General features: G+C 33.7%; 4 protein-coding genes across 4 annotated transcripts; 3 read left to right on the plus strand and 1 right to left on the minus strand.

The window, feature by feature from the left end:
* The first annotated feature begins 386 nt into the window (after positions 1 to 386).
* On the plus strand, positions 387 to 2,834 carry LOC131847454 (transmembrane protein 183). Its single transcript, XM_059197043.1, has 3 exons — positions 387 to 663; positions 1,235 to 1,935; positions 2,254 to 2,834. Exons 1-3 carry the CDS (start codon positions 624 to 626, stop codon positions 2,569 to 2,571), a joined length of 1,059 nt encoding a protein of 352 aa, XP_059053026.1. The 5' UTR covers positions 387 to 623; the 3' UTR covers positions 2,572 to 2,834.
* A 2,668-nt stretch (positions 2,835 to 5,502) lies between these two features.
* Positions 5,503 to 23,419, plus strand: LOC131847427 (uncharacterized). The gene is made up of 5 exons (XM_059197008.1): positions 5,503 to 5,640; positions 6,536 to 6,592; positions 9,388 to 9,462; positions 21,718 to 21,969; positions 23,233 to 23,419. The coding sequence occupies exons 1-5, from the start codon at positions 5,602 to 5,604 to the stop codon at positions 23,386 to 23,388; spliced, it is 579 nt and encodes a 192-aa protein (XP_059052991.1). The 5' UTR covers positions 5,503 to 5,601; the 3' UTR covers positions 23,389 to 23,419.
* LOC131847425 (putative nuclease HARBI1) lies at positions 12,403 to 14,683 on the plus strand. Its single transcript, XM_059197006.1, has 4 exons — positions 12,403 to 12,974; positions 13,095 to 13,376; positions 13,574 to 13,961; positions 14,461 to 14,683. Exons 1-4 carry the CDS (start codon positions 12,717 to 12,719, stop codon positions 14,583 to 14,585), a joined length of 1,053 nt encoding a protein of 350 aa, XP_059052989.1. The 5' UTR covers positions 12,403 to 12,716; the 3' UTR covers positions 14,586 to 14,683.
* LOC131847426 (uncharacterized) lies at positions 13,999 to 16,802 on the minus strand. The gene is made up of 8 exons (XM_059197007.1): positions 16,058 to 16,802; positions 15,809 to 15,918; positions 15,445 to 15,694; positions 15,326 to 15,355; positions 15,117 to 15,206; positions 14,907 to 14,972; positions 14,657 to 14,828; positions 13,999 to 14,431 (listed from the first exon to the last, which is right to left on the minus strand). Exons 1-8 carry the CDS (start codon positions 16,106 to 16,108, stop codon positions 14,424 to 14,426), a joined length of 777 nt encoding a protein of 258 aa, XP_059052990.1. The 5' UTR covers positions 16,109 to 16,802; the 3' UTR covers positions 13,999 to 14,423.
* Positions 23,420 to 23,861: the final 442 nt, after the last annotated feature.

Below are 23,861 nucleotides of genomic sequence, written 5' to 3' on the forward strand. Positions count from 1 at the left end.
TATGTCGGATGAGTATAATTAGTACCATCTGTAAAAATTAATCTATGGTAATATTTTCATTTATTATCAAAAGAGGTCGCCGGGTATGGTTTGTGAATGAATTTTACGAAGCTTGTTATGAGAGAAAGTCACATATGAAAATAGAATTTAGTGCCCAAACTTTTTATACTTTTATTTTTTTGAAATAATGTCATAGTATATGAAATACTTAAGTCCTTTTTTAAGTATTTTTTAATAAAATTTAAATAAATATGATTACATTAAATTTCAAACCAATTAAAAAAAAATAAGAGACAAGTCACGGATGCCCTGCCTGGCTGTCACACAAGTCACAAGGGCTGAATGACAACAAGAGTTGTCAATGTTCACAGAGTAGGTGGATTTAAATCTCTGTAATACTCTGTTTTGTTATCATTTTGTTATCATTTCTCAAATTTATTTTTTCGTATGTATTATATACATTAAAATAGTGAAATTTATTATAAAGTCAGAACCAAAAAAATATTTACTGTTAACAGCTATTACTATAAATATGATTTACCAGCAATAGATTAAACCTCAACATTTCGAATGCATATTCTCAATATTTGTGATTTTCCCTGCAATATCATTAAAATTACTAAATGCCGAAGAAAAAAGGCCAAAAGAAGAATATTCCTCAAGGTAAATAGTGACTTCACTGATGTATTTTAAACTTAGAGACGTACTTATGTAGTACAAAAAAATAAAAATATTTTGTTTGCATGTGTAAAAATTTATACTCTGTAAATTGGTTCATCACAATTATAGAGTATACTGGCTGTACACGCGACTTCATCCGTGTGGATTTCATTTTATTTTTCTAAAATTAAAGAGTTTTCTAAAGCAAAAGTAGCCTAAGTTACACATTTACAGTTATTACATCAGCTACCTGCCAAAATAAGTCCCGTCAAAATCGGTCCAGCCATTTCAGAGATTAGCAGGAACAAACAGACAGACAGACAAAAATTGTAAAAAATGTTATTCTGGTGTATTTACATTCATATGCTTGTGGTAAAAATGGTTATTTCAGTATTCCAAACAGACACTCCAATTTTATTTATAAGTGTATAGTTTAAAACTGAAACTACATTCCCAATGTGGTAGTTAAATAAAAAATTATTACCTGAATTACCTATTCAAGTGTTTATAGTTATATTTATTGAAGTAAATATTGTGTCAACTTTATTCTATATACAGTTTTTTTAACTTACAGATGTAACTATAAACTACAGTGCAAATGCATTGAAACCTGTAAGTCGAGTCAAGAAATCCGCATCCGCAGACCAAACATCAGCACCTGACTTATCCTGGGACCAGATCCAGGACGATGACTTCGATATAATCGAGCAAACGAACTCTGACGGTACAAAGAATTTTGTCTACAAGAAAAAACGGAACACTTGCAAGTCCGAAAGCGAAGATGTTGAAGATCGTCCTGGTATTGTTTATCCAGAAATTGTTTGGTATTTCATATCATGGTATATAAAACCAGAAGATGTTGGTAATTTCGCAGGCATTAATAAAGCCACATATGCTATCACGAAACGAGAATCGTTCTGGCGAGCATTATACAAACGCTACTGTGAAAATCATCCCAAACTACCTCAACGATTACGGATAGAAAATAGCTATAAGGTTTATGGGTTACGTCAGAGAGTCATAAGAGCTCTTTATCATACATACCATGTGTTTGTGAAGAAAGTTGCTCAGGAAGCGACACAGGACAGCAGACCGCACTTGTTGGTGAAACGTAGATGTGTAAATGTATGGTTTTGTAAGGGAACATCTCATTGGTCCGTATATTTCAAATTTAAGAAGCCTAGTCCGATGCAGAGGTTGCAGACTGGTGTTGATTTCCTGGAGGAACTAGGGAGAGTAGACGCGAATCCAGAGGAGGATTCTCAAGTGTTACAGGTGAATATTAAAATTATTACGCATTGATGGCCTCGGTGGTCTAGCGGTTTAACACACTGCCATACTTCCGATGGTCACAAGTTCGATTCCTCGCACCGCACTAACATTTGTATTCATGAGTATGATTGTTTGTATCAGTCTGGCTATTTTCTGTATGTATATATGTATTTTTGAAAAAAAAAAACTATGTATTTGTATCAGTTATCTAGTACCCATAACACAAGCTTTAGTTAGCTTAACTTGGGTCTAGATGGCGCTGTGTGAATTGTCTTGAGATTATTATTATTATTATTAAACGATAAATGTTAAAACTTGCAGGTCACCTGCCGTAATTTCTACGAAGTACCACCATTGATGGGGATGACCCTATCATCAGTGAGCGTGGTGTTATCACAAGGGTTCCGACATCATCGTCTCCACCTGGGCTTCAACACCGGCTGCTACATCTCTAAAAAAATCCTACCTGAGTGCACAGTTGTTCTGGATACTGTTGTTAATATACTAGTGTTGGATTGGTGGCACCCTGTATATCCGCACTTTGATAACACCCTCCCGTCTAACATCAAGGATGATGAGTCAGTGCCAGTATTAAAGAATGATTTTTTTACTATAAAAGATTCAGATTTAAACTACTGACAACGTTTCATATTTGTTAATATACTAGTGTTGGATAGGTGGCACCCTGTATATCCGCACTTTGATAACACCCTCCCGTCTAACATCAAGGATGATGAGTCAGTGCCAGTATTAAAGAATGATTTTTTTACTATAAAAGATTCAGATTTAAACTACTGACAACGTTTCATATTTGTTAATATACTAGTGTTGGATAGGTGGCACCCTGTATATCCGCACTTTGATAACTCCCTCCCGTCTAACATCAAATATGATGAGTCGGTCCCAGTGTTAAAAAATGATTTTTTTAATATAAAGGTTTCAGATTTAAATTACTGAAAACTGATTTCATAGTCACTGGAGCAGCAACTACTACATTTCACACAATGTCATCTAGGCCCAAGCTATCACTTGTGATATAGATACTCGACAACTGATATGATAAATTCGGCCCTTCCAATCGATCCCCCGTCCAATTCAAACGGGGATCGAAATTATGACGGCCTAAACCGAGGTTCGAACTCCTAGCGGTGTCCTCTGACTAAAGTCGTATCCGTCAGGCGGAAGTTGGCCTTCAGCCGCTCCATAAGTCCTTCCGCAGTTTGGAGAGCCATCTGTACTCGCCCCCTATCGTCTGGTAAAGCTGTAAAGGCCAGCTGCGGCCAAAAGCATTAGAGTAGTCCGAAAAAAACTAAAGATTCGGAAGAAACTCGGTTTCTGCGGGTTTATGTACATATTTTGGAGTTAAACACCAAAATTAGCTAAAATATATTTATGAATCGTAGTTTCATGGTTTCTGTGATTTATTATCAAATGGATATTGAAGACTGATTGTCAGGTTGAATTAAGTTTTAATGTTCTAACGAGATTTGTAGATGAACTGTTTGAGATTGCTTGCTGTATTATTAACATGTTAAAGATCGTATTCCCACCGGTGGGTCACTCCGCAACGAAAGTTAATTTACACGTTGGGATCGGGTGATCACCCGTGGGCACTTCAATTAAAATAAATTTAGGTGTTAAATAATGTCTACGTTAAATGATTGTACACTAATAATATATTTGAAAAATAATATATATATGTATAGAAATAAGATTTTTAATGCGGTCTTCAACGTGTTAAGATATCATTTTGTTAAGCACTTTCTCAAAGTGTACAAGTCTATACGTTTTTAGTGCTCAATAAGTTTTCTATTATTATTCACTACACACTTTATATTACTATATTCATTTCATACAATTGTGTAAACTAGTTGACAAGCGCAACTTCGTCTGAATCACACTTACTTGACACTTATCTTTCTACAGCAATCACTCCTGTGTGGGACTGTGTGTAGGGCGCTGCAGTCGGTTCAGGTAACGATGATGGTAATTAAATACGCAATATAAATATATAATAGTATATTATAAAAAAAAATCATAACGAACTATGTATGGTAAAAAAAAATGTTTGGTAGCAAAAGGCAAGAGCAATAATGTATAACAAAACCATAGCAACAATTATTTAAATTATTAACCGGTTCTTAACACGAATAATTTTATGGCAAATAAAAGTATTTACCTCTCTCGAAACCTGCCTAGTCGAAACGTCGAGAGAGGTAAATACCATTTAGCCAGAAAAATTAAACGTGAATAATTTATAAGTCACGCGTTATACGGGTTCATAAAAGTGCGTTATATTCCTACAACACCTATTCCTATAACGCGGGAGCGATCTACCGTGTACTGTGTACCTCCCACACAGTACATATTTCACATTACTTTGCAACTATTGTTATGTCATGGGCATAGAAAATTCATTCTATTTTTTAAGTATAGTAATGTATATAATTATGTGATATATTATATATAGTTATACAACTGCTGTAATTGTTTTATTTATATTACCACTTTTCTTCATTATATAGTATAAAATAAAGTCACTGTCGCTGTCAGTCCTTGTATGTATGTTGGACTCCTGTCTCCGCAATTAGCCTCTCATTCGGGCCGTTGTGCGTGCAGAGCCAGACTACTAAAGTAGCCAGCCAAGCTCCTCCCCAAGCGCAGAAGACTCCTGGTGTCTTCACAGGCTTCACGGAGCGACCTCACTGTTCCGAGGATTTGTTTTTGTTGTTGGGCCACTGCCGTGCACTCCAGGATTACATGAGCCGCCGTTTCCTCAGCTTTATAGCAGCCCCGACAAAGGGGACTGTCTGTAGCATCAATTGTGTATAGGTGTTTGTTTAAGGAACAATGGCCCGTTATTGTCCCTATCATTATTTTAAGGTTATGTCTATCTAGATTAACTTGACGTGTGATGTGGCTGTCAGTCCTTATGTATGCTTGAATCTTTAAAACTACATAACGGATTTTAAAGTGGTTTTTTTAAATAGATAGAGTGAATCAAGAGGAAGGTTTATATGTATAATATATGTACACCGGTGCGAAGCCGGGGTGAGTAGCTAGTTAAACTATAAGTGGGAAATTTCATACTCCGTTCGTACAATTTTTGTAAATAGGTGTACAAGGTTTTGCCTTAATGTTATTAAACAATTACGCGACATACTTATTAGAGAACATATTAAAAAAAAAAACTCAGGACAATTCACACAGCGCCATCTAGACACAAGTTAAGCTAGTTAAAGCTTGTGTTATGGGTACTACTAAACAACTGATACAAACATAGATATATATATTTTCGTAAATACATACAATTTGTACATAGAAAACATCGAGACCAATTGCTGTATCTTAGTGATTCATATGTTTGTGCCGTGCGAGGAATCGAACCCGCAATCATTGGAAGTACGGCGGTGTGCTAAACCGCTAGACCATCGAGGCCGTCGAAAAATACATACAACATAATACAATCGAAAAGAAATATATTCTCATTTCCTAAGTCGGTTAAAAAGATCTCCCACGCATCAATAAGGTCAAGATTGTGTTGATACTACCCGACCTCTGTACGATGACATCATCTGTATCATAAACAACTAAAGCTACTTCACTCTGTGGTTATATATGAGATAGTAAATAAATACTGGTCTAAAACTGCTGCTCTAAATTGGTAAAATGTTTAAAATTGCTATTTTATTGGCTGTCACAATTGTGGTAAGTGTATTTGTCTACATACATAACTTATCTATGTTTTATTACAATGAAAAATGGTTGACAAGATTTTAATATGATGGGAGTTGTCTGTGAGGTATTAATTTTATTTTTTAACTAGCTGTTCACGCGACTTCGCCCGCGTGGTATTTTATTTCATTTTCTAAAATAAAAATAGCCTAAGTTACTCCTTATTCCATCAGCTATCTGCCAAAAAAAGTGTGACACATGTATACCTGTGCGAAGCTGGGGTGGGTAACTAGTATAGTATAAAACACTAAGTGTCCGGTCCGTCTCTATGTATGCTTAAATCAAAATCAACGGACGGAAAAGCAACGGATTTTGAAGCGGTTTTTTAATATATAGAGTGATTCAAGAGGAAGGTTTATATGTTTGACACATGTATACCTGTGGGAAGCTCGGGTGGGTAACTAGTATAGTATAAAACAAAGTCGCTGTCGCTAAGTGTGCGGTCCGTCTCTATGTACATATGCTTAAATCTTAGAGTAATAATCGCAATCTTTAAAACTACGCAACGGATTTTGATGCGGTTTTTATAATAGATAGAGGGAATCAAGAGGAAGATTTATATGTACAGCCGGGGTGAGTAGCTAGTATTTAATACAATGCCATAGGTAATTAGAGAGTGGCATCTCTATATTAAATATGTTTAAAATAGAACTACACAAAAATGGTGTTACATTTTTCTTCAATCGACATAAACACCAAATTTTTTCATTATAAATTTCTTATGTAAAAATTACTTTTTACAATAAAGCTGCTTTATTGTTTTTATGCAAAGGTATTGATGTGTCTTTTTTCTCTGTAATACAATTAAAAAGTATATTCTATATATTATAATTTTTGTATAACGAAATACAACCCTTACCTTTTGCAGGCGTGCCGAGGAGGTGCTCTTTCGCGGCAAATCTCTTGTGGTTTAATTCCGAAAAATGTAAGTTATTTTATATTCCATAACGCACGATTTGCTATTTTATTTTGTTTTTCTTTTTTTTTATTTCTATATAACCGTCGCCGCTCGGCGCCAGGCTCTAGGCAATGCGCTGATTTAAAAAAAGTAAAACGGCGGGAAAGCTATTGTGGATCAGTTTTATGGTTGAGTTTATTTGCAATCAAATGTGTTGTAAAACGTCTATTAATAAATCGAGTAAACAGTGTTCTATATGTTAGTTATATAAAAAAAATGTTGATTACACAAGAATATACATTTTCAATGTTAACAATAAATAATTGATATACTTATTTTAATTATTTCAGTAATAATAATAAGGGCTTTTTTTTTTGTGGATGATAGTGGAATGGTGCACCCGCCTGCGCTAACGGTTTACGCTGGAGGGGCACCAGTGGAGGACGATAAGATGAGCATGAAGTCAGGTCAGTTAGCCCATCGTGACAATTTCACCAGGAATTTAACACGATGGTTTCCAGGGGGAACCGCGTGGAGGTCGACCTGACATGGTACATTGCTAGCAATGGGGTTATCAATCCACATTACTAACAATCCCCTCCCCCCAATAATAAGGGCTAACGCCCGCGTGTTTGAATGTATTACCCCCGTAAAAAGGGAGGCATATAAAACATATATATATATATATATAAGTATTGATGTGTGGTGTGACAAGAATGGATAAGATAAAGAATGAATACATTAGAGGAAGTATGAAAGTGGCGCCGGTGTCAGAGAGGTTGAAGAGTAATCGTCTATCATGGTATAAACATGTAATGCGTAGGAACGAGGATAATATTTTAAGAAAGGTGTTACATATGAATGTGGATGTTTATAAGGGCAGAGGAAGGCCGAAAAAGAGATGGATGGACTGTGTGAAAGATGATATGGTAAGAAAGGAAGTAAATAACGCGATGACTGCGAACAGGGATGAATGGAAGCGAAAAACATATTACGCCGACCCCAAATAAATGGGATAAGGAAGAAGCAGATGATGATGATGATATATAAGTATTAATAATAATCTCACAGCGCCATCTAGTCTCAAGTTGAGCTAACTAAAGCTTTTGAAAAATCGGTGTCTATACTTGGAAGGTATCACCCAAGATGGAACCCAAAATAAGACCTGTAAAATATTTCTCAATTTATCTACTATATTTGTCTGTGGCATTGCGTGGTAATCCCGAAACGACTTAACGGATTGAAATGCTGTTTTTACTAATATATTCCTAAAATGGATGTTGATGGAATGGCGCAATCGCCTACGCGAATGGTGTATGCAGTCGGGGCACCAGTGGATGACGACAGGATGGGATGAGGTGAAGTCAGTTAGCTCATCGTGGCAAATTCACCAAGAATTTATCGCTATGATTTCTAGGGGTAATCGCTTCGGGCCGGGGTGACGACCGCGGGGGCGGTCCCACCCCACCGAACTAGGCCCGAAGAAGTCGCGCGCATGTCCCCGCGCGCCTTCCCCATGGAAGAGGAGGGGAAGTAGTGGGTTCCTTTAGGGAACCCGCAGAGATTTTTTTTTTTTTAAAGGATGATAATGGAATGGTGCACCCGCCTGCGCTATCGGTTTACGCTGGCGGGGCATCAGTGGAGCATGATAGGATGAGCATGAAGTCAGATCAGTTAGCCCAACGTGACAAATTCACCGGGAATGTATCACGATGGTTTCCAGGGGGAACCGCGTGGAGGTCGATCTGACATCTCCCCCCACCCGCAGAGATGGGGCCTGCTACTAGAGTGGGCCACCGCCGCCGGAGTTGCGGTTGACTGTCATCGATCCCGCGACTCCGGCATAGGTGTTGGGTGAGGGACATCTTGGAGTTTTTAGTGACTAGGAGTCTCACAGTACCCGCGGGCTTCCCCCGGGGCCGGCGGGTCTCCATGAGGGATTTTCTCCAAGTCAAAAAAAAAAAGGGGTAATCGCTTGGAGGTCAACCAGATTAAAAAATATCTGTTCAGAAGTTTTTCTTTATTTAGGTAAAACAATATATAAAAAATTCTGTGCCGTTGTTGAAACCTTCCTTTTAAGACTAGAAATGCCTGGCCATGAGGCTCCACTGTTCCATAGCTTATAGAGTCAAGTTTTGAAAAATATTTATAACTAGGTATTCCCGCGATTTCGACCGCGAGGAATTAACTTTTATTTTTCTAAAATAAAAGTAGTCTAAGTTACTCCTTATTACATCAGCTACCTGCCAAAAAAAGTCCCGTCAAAATCTGTCCAGCCATTTCAGAGATTAATCGGAACAAACAGACAGACAGACAGACAGATACAAATTGTAAAAAAATGATATTTTAGTGTATTTACCGTATTTATATACATACGCGTGTTGTAAAAAACCGTTATTTCAATATTACAAAAAGACTCCAATTTTATTTATATGTATAGTTTTATTTTATACTATTTTATACTGTATTTTCTTTATATATATAATTCAATTTTAAATACATACGTTATAGGATGGTATGACTGAGAATATGCGCGACTTCAAATGAGAATGAATGTGTGCGTGTGCATATGTGTGTGTGTGAAATCTTACACACACACACATACTTGTTATCTTGTATCATTACTGCTAAAGTAATGATAATGATGCACAAGTAACTCAGTTTCATTATAATGGATGGATTATATCTATCTATCTTTACATTTTTTCACTCACGGTTATATTATATCTACTGATTTAGTACTTATAGGAATTTAAATGTCATGGCAAACTCGTCATATGTCATACCCACCATCCCTTGTTTAATCTAGTTTTGTTTTTCAGCTCCTATCGTGCATAGGTGAGCCACATATTGTAGGCAGGAGCCATACAACAAATTGCAGCCTGGCGGACAATGAAGTAAGATATTTTTTTTCATTTAGCTAATTAATGTTTGTAGAAGAAAAAAAACTATTCAAAGTGCTCATATATATATATATATATATATATATAAACACCTCTTTGGGCACTTTGTTGATCACGCCACAACCTAAACACTTGCTGATTCCACCTTTTGCACTGAATAACTTGACCTCTATCGCGTATATCTCAGGCGGTATGGCAACGTCGCATTCTATTTTGCGATGCGGCCATATATATTCGTCGATAGTACGATATACTCGACACTTTTTTTACTAATAATTCGTGACTGAATGGCTCCGAACGGCTAAATTTTTGGTATACACAAAGACTTTTTGGCTCTGAATATATTCCAAAAATCAATTAATTATGTTGATCACTTTATATACTCGTCCTTACTGCGATACTTACTTTCATCCGAATATATATAGATACCGTAACGGTCTATCAATTATGACTTTATTAATTTACTAATGTAGATATTTTATATTCGCAATGCTCCATACATGCAAGCTCCAGCAACGGTGGAGGCAGGGTCCCCCCTGCACCGTACACCGCACCCCGCGCACACAAACAAATTAGATATTTTTTGAATACACAAAGACTTTTTGGCTCTGTATATATATTTCAAAAATCAGTTAATTGTGTTGATCACTTTATATACTGGTCCTTACTGCGATACTTATTTTAATCCGAATATATATAGATACCGTAACGGTCTATCAATTATGAATTTACTAATCTAGATATTTTATATTCGCAATGCTCCATACATGCAAGCTCCAGCAACGGTGGAGGCAGGGGGGAGCACCGTACACTGCACCCCGCGCACATAAACAAATTAGAATAAATTAAATTCATAAGATTATTTATATATTTCGACTGCCTCGGTGGTCACACCGCTTTACATCCGATGGTCGCGGGTTCGATTTCTCGCACGATGCAAACATTTGTACTCATCGGTCATCGATTGTTTTCATCGGTCTGGGTGTTTTATATGTATATTATATATGTATTTACAAAATAAAAATATCTATTTATATCAGTTCAGTATCAGTCTGTGTTAATTGTCCAGGGTTATTGATTATATTTTTATAAACGGTTATCTTTTTCCATCGCACCGCTCGCTATCGACAGTGAATTCATAGAAATGTCACTCTAAAAACAAAAATAGTTTTGTGTTTTGTATTTCAAATACTAAATGCAAAATAGGTATTTTCAAAATACTTTTTAAAAATTAAGTACCTTTTGAATTTTTGTCCAAACCTCAGATATTTTATTTATTTTAGGTATATCAATCATTACATAGTAATATAAAAACAAAGTCGCTGTCGCATCTAACAGTACATAAACAAAGAAAGAAGACTTTGGCTCTGATACCGTAACGGCCTATCAATTATGAATTTATTATACCTAATCTAGATATTTTATATTCGCAATGCTACGTACATTGTAATATCCGCCTCCATTCATTGTCACGGTGGAGGGACTAAATAGTTGAATAAAACTGAATAAGCAGTTGCTCCACTCTATAGGTACTGCGTCGTCGTCGTATGCTGTTCATTTTTTCACTCGTTTTGGCGCCAAGAGAGGGTCACATAGTCGTGGTCAAGTTAAGAACTTATAATTTAATTTTGATAACAATAGATACAAGTAAAAAGTAGGTATTATATTAATGTACGTAAGTACTGTACTTAAAAATATTTATTCTTTACTGTATGTACATTTGAAAAACTTAACACTTAAGGACTTGTACATATACACGTACATACTGCCATTTTCTCTTAAAGACATCCAGAGAAGCACTATTTATCAAATACGCGGGGTGCACCGACCTTTGACCTTATAACATCTGATTCGCGCGTAACGAATTACATTGCTACTTTTTGGTATTTTATAGTGGATATGTCACTATAAAATATTATTATTTCTTTAGATTATGACATAATAACATAGTTTACATGATTTTAAGGGAAACATACGATAAAAAAAAATCCCGTAAAATGTAAAAGATAAAAAATGGTTATTGTTGGTTATCCTTAAGAGATAGACATATACCATCACGGACTTTTTTGTTGACCTTATTTTGATACATCTCAAAGCACTAGACAACACGCATTTTCATTAAACAGTATTGTATTTTTTTATTTCTTTAACTTTAATGCACAAAAAAATTTGTACATGTGGCGGACTTAATATTTTGCCGCGTTATTTACCAGGCAACCATGAGTGGTGCAGCGAAAGATTATTGGCGGTGCACTAATATAAATAAGAAATGTCAAAAAAAGATTTATAAAGATAAGCAAAATATACATTTCTATAAAAAAATAACAATATACATACATAAATATATATCTAAATATAACCCATAAATGTATAAATATTATATATAAGTAAATACATAATGATCCGATAATCAAATTATAAGTACAGTCTCAAATTGAAAGTAAGAAAATCAGAAAATATAGAGAGAACTATATGGATATAACAGAAAGATGTGAAAAAAGGAGAAGGACAGTAAAAAAGTTACAAATTTAAATAATGTTCCCGCAATTTCTGTTTAAATGAATTTATTACATTATTATATATATTAGGCATACGACTAGCCTTATGACTGTTACTTTTTTTTTAATCTATACATGTAAATAAAATTGGAGTGTCTGTTTGTAATATTGAAATAACCGTTTTTTACTACTTGCATATGAATATAAATACGGTACATACACCAAAATAACATATTTTACAAGTTTTGTCTGTCTGTCTGTCTGTTTGTTCCGGCTAATCTCTGAAATAGCTGGACCGATTTTGACGGGACTTTTTTTGGCAAGTAGCTGATGTAATAAGGAGTAACTTACGCTACTGTTATTTTAGAAAAATAAAATAAAATTTCACGCGGACGAAGTCGCTGGGGCCAGCTAGTCTATAGATATACCGAGATTTACGGTGTTATTCATAAAACTTAAGAAGCCTTTATAAGCCCACTATAACAGAGCTATAAAGGCTTTATAAAAATCTCTATTTATAAACGCTCTATAAAGCTCTTATAACTGTTCATTAGCAATCAGTTCTATAAACCCTCTATAAACCTATGATAAACCTCTGATAGTGAAAAACGTTATTCATAAACGCTCTATAGCGGTCCGATAAAGTTAAAACGTCAAATAGCGAGCCTATAAAGTTAACAGAGCCAACTCCCTACTTTAGCGGCATTTTAACCTAAAAATTGTGAAATAATTATTCCGTTAATTAATAAAATGGAAGCAATTACGACTATTTCTACAATTAATTTAATTGATATGTCAAGAAATCGTCAAAAAAAAACATTTAAAAAAAAAGTCAATCCATTTCTTTTACCAGATAAGTGCTTTAAATATAAATACCGATTCAATAAAAGTACTGCTCGATATATAATTTCCTTGGTGTACGATCAACTAAAACAAGATCCCAGAGGTGGTGCCGTTTCTCCAGAGTTGCAAGTATTAACTGCTTTGAGGTGTTGGGGACGAAGAGAGGTAAGTTTTTTTACAATACATTCATCAATCATATATTTATATATATATAAATATATAGGATAATGTAAGTTTTCATACAATTCAAACTCATAATTAATCTTGATATCTTTCATTTCATAGGTTCAGGATGATTGTGCTGATCTTCATGGACTCAGTCAACCCACAGTTAGTAGGATATGTAGTAGGGTGGCAAAGGCAATTGCTCAGCTTGCTTCCACTTTTATAAAAATGCCAGAAACTGTCACAGAGGAACGGTCTTGTATGACAAATTTTGAAAGTCTGGCTGGTTTTCCAGGGGTTACAGGGGCTATAGACTGTACCCATATTAAAATTAAAAAAACAGGTGGTGATGCAGCCCAATATTACATAAATAGAAAAGGATATTATTCTTTGAATGTGCAGGTGATAAAATTATGTATTATGTGTAAAACATATCTATATTGTTTGATTAACTAATTATCATTACATAGTATAAAACAAAGTCACATTAAAACTATACAATGCATGTTGAAGGGGGGTGATAATAGATTCAAGAGGAAGGTTTATATATATATATATGTACTAGTAATGTATAAAGTACTTAATTATTTTGATTTTAGGTTGTCTGTGATGCAAAACTTGTAATAAGAGATGTTGTAGCAAGATGGAGGGGCAGTACTCATGACAGTAGAATATTTACTGAGTCAATTATAAAAGAAAGGTTTAATAATGGTCACTTTAGAGGACGTTTACTCGGTGACTCAGGGTATCCACTTCTGCCCTACCTTTTTACACCAATTTTGCATCCTGTATGTAGAAAGGAAGAAAGGTATAACTCTGCCCATATCAAAACACGGAATAGTGTGGAAAGATGTTTTGGAGTGTGGAAACAGAGATTCCAATGTTTACTACATGGATTAAGTGTATCGCTGGAAAATGGAAAGGCAGTTATAGTGGCTTTAGCTGTGCTCCACAATATCGCTATTAGTAGGAATGACGATATATTAGGTAATTCTTTTAATGAAACACTACTTTATTTTTTCAATATTATTTAATAAACACAATTTTTACAAAAAATTTACTATACAAGTTTCTGTACAAACACTAATTTGTTTACTATGAAATGATTATCAACTTCAGTGCATTCATAATTTGCACTGTTACACAATTATTACAACTAGCGGTTGCCTGTGACTTCATATGAAAATGTATTTTTGTAAAAATCTTCCAGAATTAATTATTTTTGAAGCCTCACAGGTCTGCTATGAATATGTAACTTTCAAACTATTTATCCAGATTATGTGTAAAGGACAAAGTTTTAATGTAGTTTATACATTGTTGTTATTTATATCTTCTGATATATGATGCAGTCACAGTCATCCATTGAATATAGTTATACAGACATGTTTCTAATCCTTGTTGTTTAAGCTGTGTTTTGATAAGTAGCAATACATTATATTTTTCAATAAATTATGGGCCTGTAAAGTAATAATATTATTAATTTCAGAATATGAGAATCTTGAAGAGGTTACCATTCAATCACAACATCAAATTGATGAAGGAATGGGCAATGGTGCTGTAAGAAGACACTCTCGATATATTTTGGATACATTTATACAAAATAATTTTTAATAAAATAAATTATGTTAATTTACTTTGTTTACTATATTTTATATTTAACTTGTTACAAGTTGTCTACATACTTGGATTGTTTTTCTTTCTATAAAATATCAATTTTTGTTGTAGAATTTCATACTCCAAGTCTAAATTTCTTGCTTTCTTTCTTTCATTATCCATTTGTATATTATGTAATTCATTTTTGTTCTTGATCTCTGTATCAGCTATTTTTTGTATATAATTGTTTGTATTTGTGAGCTGTATAATAAAAAAAAAAACAATTATTTAATTATAAAAAATATTTGTATTTTATTGTGTATAAATTTATTTGGGTACCTTTCTTTTTTTATTACATTTCTTTCCTTCATTTGAAATATATTCTTTGGTGCTGCCACTTTGAGACTACAAAAGAAATAACAACATTTATATATATTAAACACCATATTATACCAACCAATTTAATAAATCATATCAAACATCTCTTTATAATCTTTGGTCCCAGTCATTTAGCACACAAAATATATTTAAAAGTTCTATATTACTTACATTTTCAATAATTTCATCAAGATCCAAAATAATTTCTGGCATCTCCGGTGCTTTTTCATTCAGTTTTGGTTCTCTAGGTTTGTCTGGAATCTTTTAATTACAACATGTACATTTATAAAAATAATATATATATGTTATATAATATACATTATGCTGAGTTCATTGATGTCATGATATAATAGATACTACATATTATATATTACTTGTACAGCGCTTACAGGTACATCTATTTCATTTATCTGAAATATGAACACAATGATTAATGAACCTACACTTACTACCTTTACTTTTTATATTATATGTAATGAAAAAATACAAAATAGGTTACATGATCATCTGGAATTCCTGTTTTAGCGTCAGAGTCATATAGATTGGTGTCCACGTAAAACTCCTGCGGTAACCATGCCAATATGTCTGTACTGTCCACTGGAACAGTCACAGTAGGTGGTCCTCCACCAGTTTTATTCAGAGATCGCCTCTGGTCTGCTAAATTTTTCTTTTTACATATTTTGATGACTCCCCACTGAGATTTTATTTGTTGCAATGTGCGTCTGCTACCTTTGCACATTGCATTAAAACTGAAAAATATATTGAAGTGTAAGTACATGAGCAATAACAATTCACATATAAAATTATACTAAGCATGCAAGTTACTCTAATCTACGGGCTAGCTTCTACAAATAATAAATAACCTATCCATAACTTCCAGCCATCCTTTCTTTTTACAGTTGTTGGTATTCGTATCCGTATTCTTATTTTCTAGTACGGCGACACGTTCGCGGATCAATTCCAACAATAAATTCTATCAAAAATAAGGTATGCATTAAATGAATGTAATAAAAAGTTAAAACAAGTGAAATTCAAAGTCGTACATAAAAAATAATTTACTTGATCCAAAACTGGACAAATTAACAAATATTGATAAGTAAACACAATCTTACCTTGTCGTCTTCCAACCAATTTTCGCTTCGTGCTCTCTTTTGTTTATCCATTTTAAAATTTACTAGACAATGAAATCCGTAATATGTAATCAATCCGTTAATTCTAATTCTAACGTAACTATATTAAACCAATCGTAAATTATAACATGCAATTTTAAATAAAACAATCGTTTTGACAGAACCAGTGTTGCCAACGATGTTTTATTGAATCCACTATATAGCAAAGAAACCTCGAGTTTTACAAAATATTTAAATCAATATTAATGAATTAATAAAACTACTTGAAACCATTATATTAAAAATTTGCATAAAAATACATGCATATTTAAACCAAAAATCATTGTAATATTTAAAAACTATGTAGAAATACTTCTATCTTCCCTTAACTTTATTAAATAGAAATACAATTACAATAAAAAAATACAATTTTATATATATTCAATAGGAAAATGTATAAAAATGTATTAATTTACATAATTTGTTCAATACTGGAGGAGTTAATTCTGCTAGATTTAGTGGTGAAGCAACTAAAATAGCAACACTGATTACGTCACCTGCGTATATGGTAAAACAGTCCAACGTCAAGATTGCAACATAATGATAAAAACAGTCCTATAAACCTCTATTAGTTAGCGAGGCTTTATAATAGGTTTATGAATAACGCACTTCTATAAACCTTCAATAGCGCTAATGAATGTTTTAACTAATGAGCTCTATAAACCTTCAATAAGTTTTTTTATGAATAAGACCGTTAATGTTTAAGTTACTATTATGTTGTTGACAAAATTTTACTGTAATGTTACTATTACGTTATCCTACACAATTTGTATTATTTTGGATGAATAAATAAATAAATAAATAATAATCTATACATCTAAATACATATAAATAAAATTGGAGTGTCTGTTTGTAATATTGAAATAACCGTTTTTTACTACATGCATATGAATATATATAAGGTACATATACCAAAATAACAATTTTTATAATTTTTGTCTGTCTGTCTGTCGGTCTGTTTGTTCCGGCTAATCTCTGAAATGGCTGGACCGATTTTGACGGTACTTTTTTTGGCAGATAGCTGATTTATAAGGAGTAACTTAGGCTACTTTTATTTTAGAAAAATAAATTTAATTCCACGCGGACGAAGTCGCGGGGACAGCTTGTTTTTAATAAAAACATCTTTTTTGTGGTACTTGAGAATGTTGAAGCCTGTTGTTTGTAATATTGAAATAACCGTTTTTTACTACTTGCATATGAATATAAATACGGTACATACACCAAAATGACATATTTTACAATTTTTGTCTGTCTGTCTGTTTGTTCCGGCTAATCTCTGAAATGGCTGGACCGATTTTGACGGGACTTTTTTTGGCAGGTAGCTGATGTAATAAGGAGTAACTTAGGCTACTTTTATTTTAGAAAAATAAAGTTAAAAACCACGTGGACGAAGTCGCGGGAACAGCTAGTGTATAATATATTAGAGATACCTACGTGTTTTTTTATTGATGACTAGCTGTACACGGGATTTCGTCCGTGTTGAATTTAACTTTATTTTTCTAAAATATAAGAAGTTAAATTCCACGCGGACGAAGTCGGGTGTACAGCTAGTTGTCGGTAGTCTAGCGATTTAGCTAGCACACTGCTTTGATTCCTGCTTGGTGGTCGAGGGTTCGATTCCTCGCACGCTGCAAACATTTGTATTCATGAGTATGATTGTTTGTAACGGTCTGGGTGTTTTCTATGTATAGATAATATATATGTATTTACGAAAAAAAATCTTTGTATTTATATCAGTACCCATAACATAATCTTCAGCTAGCTTAACTTGGGTCTAGATGAAGCTGTGTGAATTGTCCTGAGATTACTATTATTACTATAATAAATCTTTTCAAATCAGCCGATGTTTATTTTTGCCATAATACGTGCTGTTACCATGTGATAATATTACGTACGTACTTATTAAACTATTAACTTATTATTAAATTGTTTGTAACGGTCTGGGTGTTTTCTATGTATAGATAATATATATGTATTTACGAAAAAAATCTTTGTATTTATATCAGTACCCATAACATAATCTTCAGCTAGCTTAACTTGGGTCTAGATGAAGCTGTATGAATTGTCCTGAGATTACTATTATTATTAATTGGTACACAGGTAAACTACTAACTAGGCCATATTGGTGTTGTTTGTTATGGTGAAAAAACTAGTAGGTATATATATAAGTTACACGTACAATTTCAAAGACTTATTTCTTGAAAACTACTGGCTATTCTGAAATAAAACTTTAGTGTTTGTATATGTAATGTTTGCATATAAAATATGATTAAAGGTTACCAGTGTATTTACACTTTTACTGAACAAACAGAGTTGTTTAATACTGAAAATATTGTGTGGAAGGCATCAATTACTTTCAGTGCATGTATAGCTTTTCTCTTTTCCTAATTATTATTATTATTAAGTTTAAAGTGGTTGAATTTTACGTAAGGGGTTTTTATACATTATTTCTAATGTACCATTTATTTTAAGTTTTTTAAACTCTATTCATCGAGACCTATCTAATGAGTCCAAACACGATATTTCTGCTGTAAGTTTTCGAAGAGTATGTTCATCATCTGATAATACTGGTGCCAGCATGAAGTCAAGGTTAACAGATAACTAATTACTTTTATTTCGTCAAAATCTTTAGATTACGTATAATAAATTCATAATATCGCTACCTATTCAAATCAAAACAAGTATTAGATACTTCATGTACTAGTATATAAATTCATCAACACACAAGTAAATGATTTTTAAATATATTCAGAGCCAAAAAATCTTTGTGCATTTAAAAAAAATGCCGATACGGATTCACTATTGCAGGAAATTGTTGAAAAAATATATATCGAGTATAAGTATCTACTACTATCGACGAATACATTTGGCAACAACGCATGGTCTCGGCCGGAACGGCAACATCGCATATTAGAATACAAAGATAGTGATAGAAAGAGAGAGACAGTGGATCAGCAATATCTACGGATCGTGGCTGGATCAACTAAGTGTGCAAGTGTATATAAATATATATATATATATACATTTGTCTTTAATTCAAAGGAAATATAAATAATGAACGCATCACATTTAAAACAGTATAAATAGTTAATAATTTAATAATAAGTTAATAGTTTAATAAGTACGTACGTAATATTATCACATGGTAACAGCACGTATTATGGCAAAAATAAACATCGGCTGATTTGAAAAGATTTATTATAGTAATAATAGTAATCTCAGGACAATTCACACAGCTTCATCTAGACCCAAGTTAAGCTAGCTGAAGATTATGTTATGGGTACTGATATAAATACAAAGATTTTTTTTCGTAAATACATATATATTATCTATACATAGAAAACACCCAGACCGTTACAAACAATCATACTCATGAATACAAATGTTTGCAGCGTGCGAGGAATCGAACCCTCGACCACCAAGCAGGAATCAAAGCAGTGTGCTAGCTAAATCGCTAGACTACCGACAACTAGCTGTACACCCGACTTCGTCCGCGTGGAATTTAACTTCTTATATTTTAGAAAAATAAAGTTAAATTCAACACGGACGAAATCCCGTGTACAGCTAGTCATCAATAAAAAAACACGTAGGTATCTCTAATATATTATACACTAGCTGTTCCCGCGACTTCGTCCACGTGGTTTTTAACTTTATTTTTCTAAAATAAAAGTAGCCTAAGTTACTCCTTATTACATCAGCTACCTGCCAAAAAAAGTCCCGTCAAAATCGGTCCAGCCATTTCAGAGATTAGCCGGAACAAACAGACAGACAGACAAAAATTGTAAAATATGTTATTTTGGTGTATGTACCGTATTTATATTCATATGCAAGTAGTAAAAAACGGTTATTTCAATATTACAAACAACAGGCTTCAACATTCTCAAGTACCACAAAAAAGATGTTTTTATTAAAAACAAGGTGTTCCCGCGACTTCGTCCGCGTGGAATTTAACTTTATTTTTCTAAAATAAAAGTAACCTAAGTTACTCCTTATAAATCAGCTACCTGCCAAAAAAAAGTACCGTCAAAATCGGTCCAGCCATTTCAGAGATTAGCCGGAACAAACAGACAGACAGACAGACAGACTAAAATTATAAAAATAGTTATTTTGGTATATGTACCTTATATATATTCATATGCATGTAGTAAAAAACGGTTTTTTCAATATTACAAACAGACACTCCAATTTTTATTAAATGTATAGATGTATAGATTATTATTTATTTATTTATTTATTTATTCATCCAAAATAATACAAATTGTGTAGGATAACGTAATAGTAACATTACAGTAAAATTTTGTCAATAACATAATAGCAACTTAAACATTAAATCTCGGTATATCTATAGACTAGCTGGCCCCAGCTTATTTTATTTTTCTAAAATAACAGTAGCGTAAGTTACTCCTTATTACATCAGCTACTTGCCAAAAAAAGTCCCGTCAAAATCGGTCCAGCTATTTCAGAGATTAGCCGGAACAAACAGACAGACAGACAGACTGTACTATGCTATACTATGTATTGATTGATATACCTAAAATAAATATAATATCTGAGGTTTGAACAAAAACTCAAAGGGTAATTTATTTTGAAAAAGTATTTTGAAAATACCTATTTTGCTTTTAGTGTTATAGTACTTTAACTGTTATGTTTTAAGTAACAATGTTTAATTATAATTAATACTACTGCACCAACACTCCGATCGTGCAAAAAAATTTGCTGTTTCATTATTTTTTAGTTCAATTAGTGGTCTACCTAAGTTCTGGGCTAAGGGGGGGGAGAGTCATGACGCCCCCATGACTCCCATGACCTCCATGACGCTCCCCCCTGGATCCGCCGTTGCGTCTTCTTTTTATTCGCTCAGTAACGTTGTTACAAAAGAAAAGATTCCCATCCAAAAAATAACAAGTATTGAGGTTTGATCTGGAGTCACGTTACTCCAGACTGATTTCTATAAATATTTAGATTAGGTAGACTATTATTTTTGAAATACTAGCTAGACATTATTAAGTTACTGTAGCCATAATGTAGTAGCCCAAACGTGCCAATGAGGAAGCCCTTGGCAAATGCTGCACCCTGATTGGCCCGTTTGAATTGGATCAAGAACTGCTCGTATGCCAAAAAGGTGGATTTGTATAAAATCGTGTATAAATCGCTTAATTATTATTATTACTCGTCGTGACAGTTGTGGCTCAAAACAGATCAACATTTATATATGGTCATCTGGCATTAGATCAACAAAAGGCCTCCGGATCAACAAGTGAAAAAGGATCAACAAAAAACTACCTATACGGCACGTCTGAGCCACGAAGTGCCCAAGGGGATATATTATATATATATATATATATATATATATATATATATATATATATATATATATATATGTATATTAGCTTATACCCGCGGCTTCGCTCGCGTTAATTTACCCCCTTAGGGGTGGAATTTATCAAAATCCTTTCTTAGCGGATGCCTACGTCATAACATCTACCTGCATGCCAAATTTCAGCCCGATCCGTCCAGTGGTTCGGGCTGTGCGTTAATAGATCACTATGTCAGTCACCTTTGATTTATATACATATATTTAGATATTTTTTTTATTCTTTCAGTGCGACTCGACTGTCTGCGTATTCAGAAATCAGGGTTGGCTAGAAGATGATGCCACTGAAGGCAAATTTAAATTGAACAAGCAGAAGATTTCAGACTATTTCGACAAGTACGCAAAAGACCATGCGATCTGGTCTACCGCTGTTCAAGCGTTGAAGACCGATTGTCTGGGGTCAGATCTTCAAACACAAGGGTCGTACTTGAACTGCGCCGCTTATGATGTACTGCACTGTATTTTGAAAAATTTCGTTTGGGTACGTGTAAATTTTTTGACGACCTCGGTGGTCTAGCGGTTTAGCACACCGCCTTACTTCCGATGGTCGCGGGTTCGATTCCTCGCACGACACAAACATTTGTATTCATGAGTATGATTGTTTGTATCGGTCTGGGTATTTTCTATGTATAATATATATGTATTTACGAAAAAAAAACATATCTATGTATTTGTATCAGTTATCTAGTACCCATAACACAAGCTTTAGGTAGTTTAATTTGGGTCTAGATGGCGCTGTGTGAATTGTCCTGAGATTATTATTATTATTTTTAGGTTTCGGTACGTGTAAATTTTGTTTGGGTTTGGGCACGTGTAAATTTTATTTGGGTACTTGTAGATTTTAGTCTAAGGGCACTACTAGGGGTTCGAACCTCGGCTCAGGCCGTCGTAATTTCATCCCCGTTTGAATTGGACGGGGGATCGATCGGAGGGGCATAAAGAAGGTATAATATTCCTACCTACCTAAACTTACTATTATTATAAAGGCGAAAGTAACTCTGTCTGTCTGTCGCAAGTTCACGCCAAAACTACTGAACAGATTTAAATTAAATTTGGTAGGTATACAGACAGTCTGGTCACTGAGAAAGGACATAAATTTATTTATTTATTTATTTATTAGCATACAAAACAGATTACAGTCAATATAATAATATAACTAGGAGCGTGTAGTTCGGTACAAAACTGGATTGTAATCCAACACTATGTATGCCTAAGAGCTAAATTATATAGAGGCATTCAATATACGCTAGATAAGGTTATATAATAAAAAGTAAACTAAATAGAAAATGATATATAACTACGTAATGCAATGAATTATCATGTTAACAGAATTTTATTTATATTAAAATAAAGAAAATTGGTACAATGTTAAATATAATTTGTCTCTTTACGGTGGAAATTTAATTGTCTCCGGAACTGGACCAGCGTTGAATGGAAAATATCCATATTTCTATTGGAGACAAGAATTTCAGAAATTATTTTTTAATGCGAAAAAATTGCTGTGAGGAGTTAAAGGGGAGTTGAAAAGTTGTATTGAAGTATCATCATTTATAAGCTAGAAGCTTGAAACTTATTTTTTAGGCTGTTGATTAAATATAAATATTCGGAGTTTGTAAAAATTTTACCACTAAAATCAATGGGGAATGAAAGTTTGTATGGAAATTCTTCATTTTGGAAGCTAGAATGGAAGTACGAAGTCGTGGGCATAGCTAGTGACATATAGAAATAAATATGGTCTTTGCAGAACACCCCAGCCTCACAGTGGTCCAATAGTGCTGAATGCAGCATCACTAAGCAGGTGGTAGAGGCGTGCCCTCTATGTCCCAACACCTGCTTCGCAGCCGCAATTCCCATAGGGTCTTGCAACGCCTGCTATTTGCAGCCCAGTCGAAAATCTTAGTTCCCTTTGTAGGAGTCTGGGAACAGAAGATACGAACGATGAAGTACCTACAAACATAATTAAAGCTATTACATATATTATTGTGGTTTTCATTTATTTAATAAATCTATAATTTCATTATATGTATTTCTTTATAGAGTAGTAGATACTCGGGTGTACATGTTTTATATATATAAAACTTCCTCTTGAATCACTCTATCTATTAAGAAAACTATTACTTACTGTAACTGTTACTTCAAAATCCGTTGCGTAGTTTTAAAGATTTAAGCATACATAGGGACAGACAGATAGCGATAGCGACTTTGTTTTATACTATGTAATGATGAGACTACGATGTTAGGCCTCCACATCTCGAAATTCAATCGTTGTCTGTCTGTCTGTTTGTTCCGGCTAATATCTGAAATGGCTGGACCGATTTTGCCGTGATTTTTTTTGGTAGATAGCTGATGTAATAAAAATTGACTTAGGCTACT

This window comes from Achroia grisella, unplaced genomic scaffold, assembly GCF_030625045.1.
Source record: "Achroia grisella isolate CSIRO2021 unplaced genomic scaffold, CSIRO_AGI_Agris_v1 utg534, whole genome shotgun sequence".
Classification (NCBI taxonomy): Eukaryota; Metazoa; Arthropoda; class Insecta; order Lepidoptera; family Pyralidae; genus Achroia; species Achroia grisella.

Bases quoted from the DNA above. Each gene is read 5' to 3' on its own strand.
- LOC131847425 (XM_059197006.1), top strand. From the start codon at position 12,717: ATGGAAGCAATTACGACTATTTCTACAATTAATTTAATTGATATGTCA. The intron at 13,377-13,573 runs GTGATAAAATTA...TTTTGATTTTAG, and splicing joins ATTATTCTTTGAATGTGCAG to GTTGTCTGTGATGCAAAACT. The intron at 13,962-14,460 runs GTAATTCTTTTA...TATTAATTTCAG, and splicing joins TAGGAATGACGATATATTAG to AATATGAGAATCTTGAAGAG.
- LOC131847454 (XM_059197043.1), top strand. From the start codon at position 624: ATGCCGAAGAAAAAAGGCCAAAAGAAGAATATTCCTCAAG. The intron at 664-1,234 runs GTAAATAGTGAC...TTTAACTTACAG, and splicing joins AAAGAAGAATATTCCTCAAG to ATGTAACTATAAACTACAGT. The intron at 1,936-2,253 runs GTGAATATTAAA...TAAAACTTGCAG, and splicing joins AGGATTCTCAAGTGTTACAG to GTCACCTGCCGTAATTTCTA.
- LOC131847426 (XM_059197007.1), bottom strand. From the start codon at position 16,108: ATGGATAAACAAAAGAGAGCACGAAGCGAAAATTGGTTGGAAGACGAC. The intron at 15,695-15,808 runs GTTATTTATTAT...TATATTTTTCAG, and splicing joins TGGCTGGAAGTTATGGATAG to TTTTAATGCAATGTGCAAAG. The intron at 14,973-15,116 runs GTAAGTAATATA...TTTCTTTTGTAG, and splicing joins TTGATGAAATTATTGAAAAT to TCTCAAAGTGGCAGCACCAA.
- LOC131847427 (XM_059197008.1), top strand. From the start codon at position 5,602: ATGTTTAAAATTGCTATTTTATTGGCTGTCACAATTGTG. The intron at 6,593-9,387 runs GTAAGTTATTTT...TTTGTTTTTCAG, and splicing joins GTGGTTTAATTCCGAAAAAT to CTCCTATCGTGCATAGGTGA. The intron at 21,970-23,232 runs GTACGTGTAAAT...TGGTCTTTGCAG, and splicing joins TTTTGAAAAATTTCGTTTGG to AACACCCCAGCCTCACAGTG.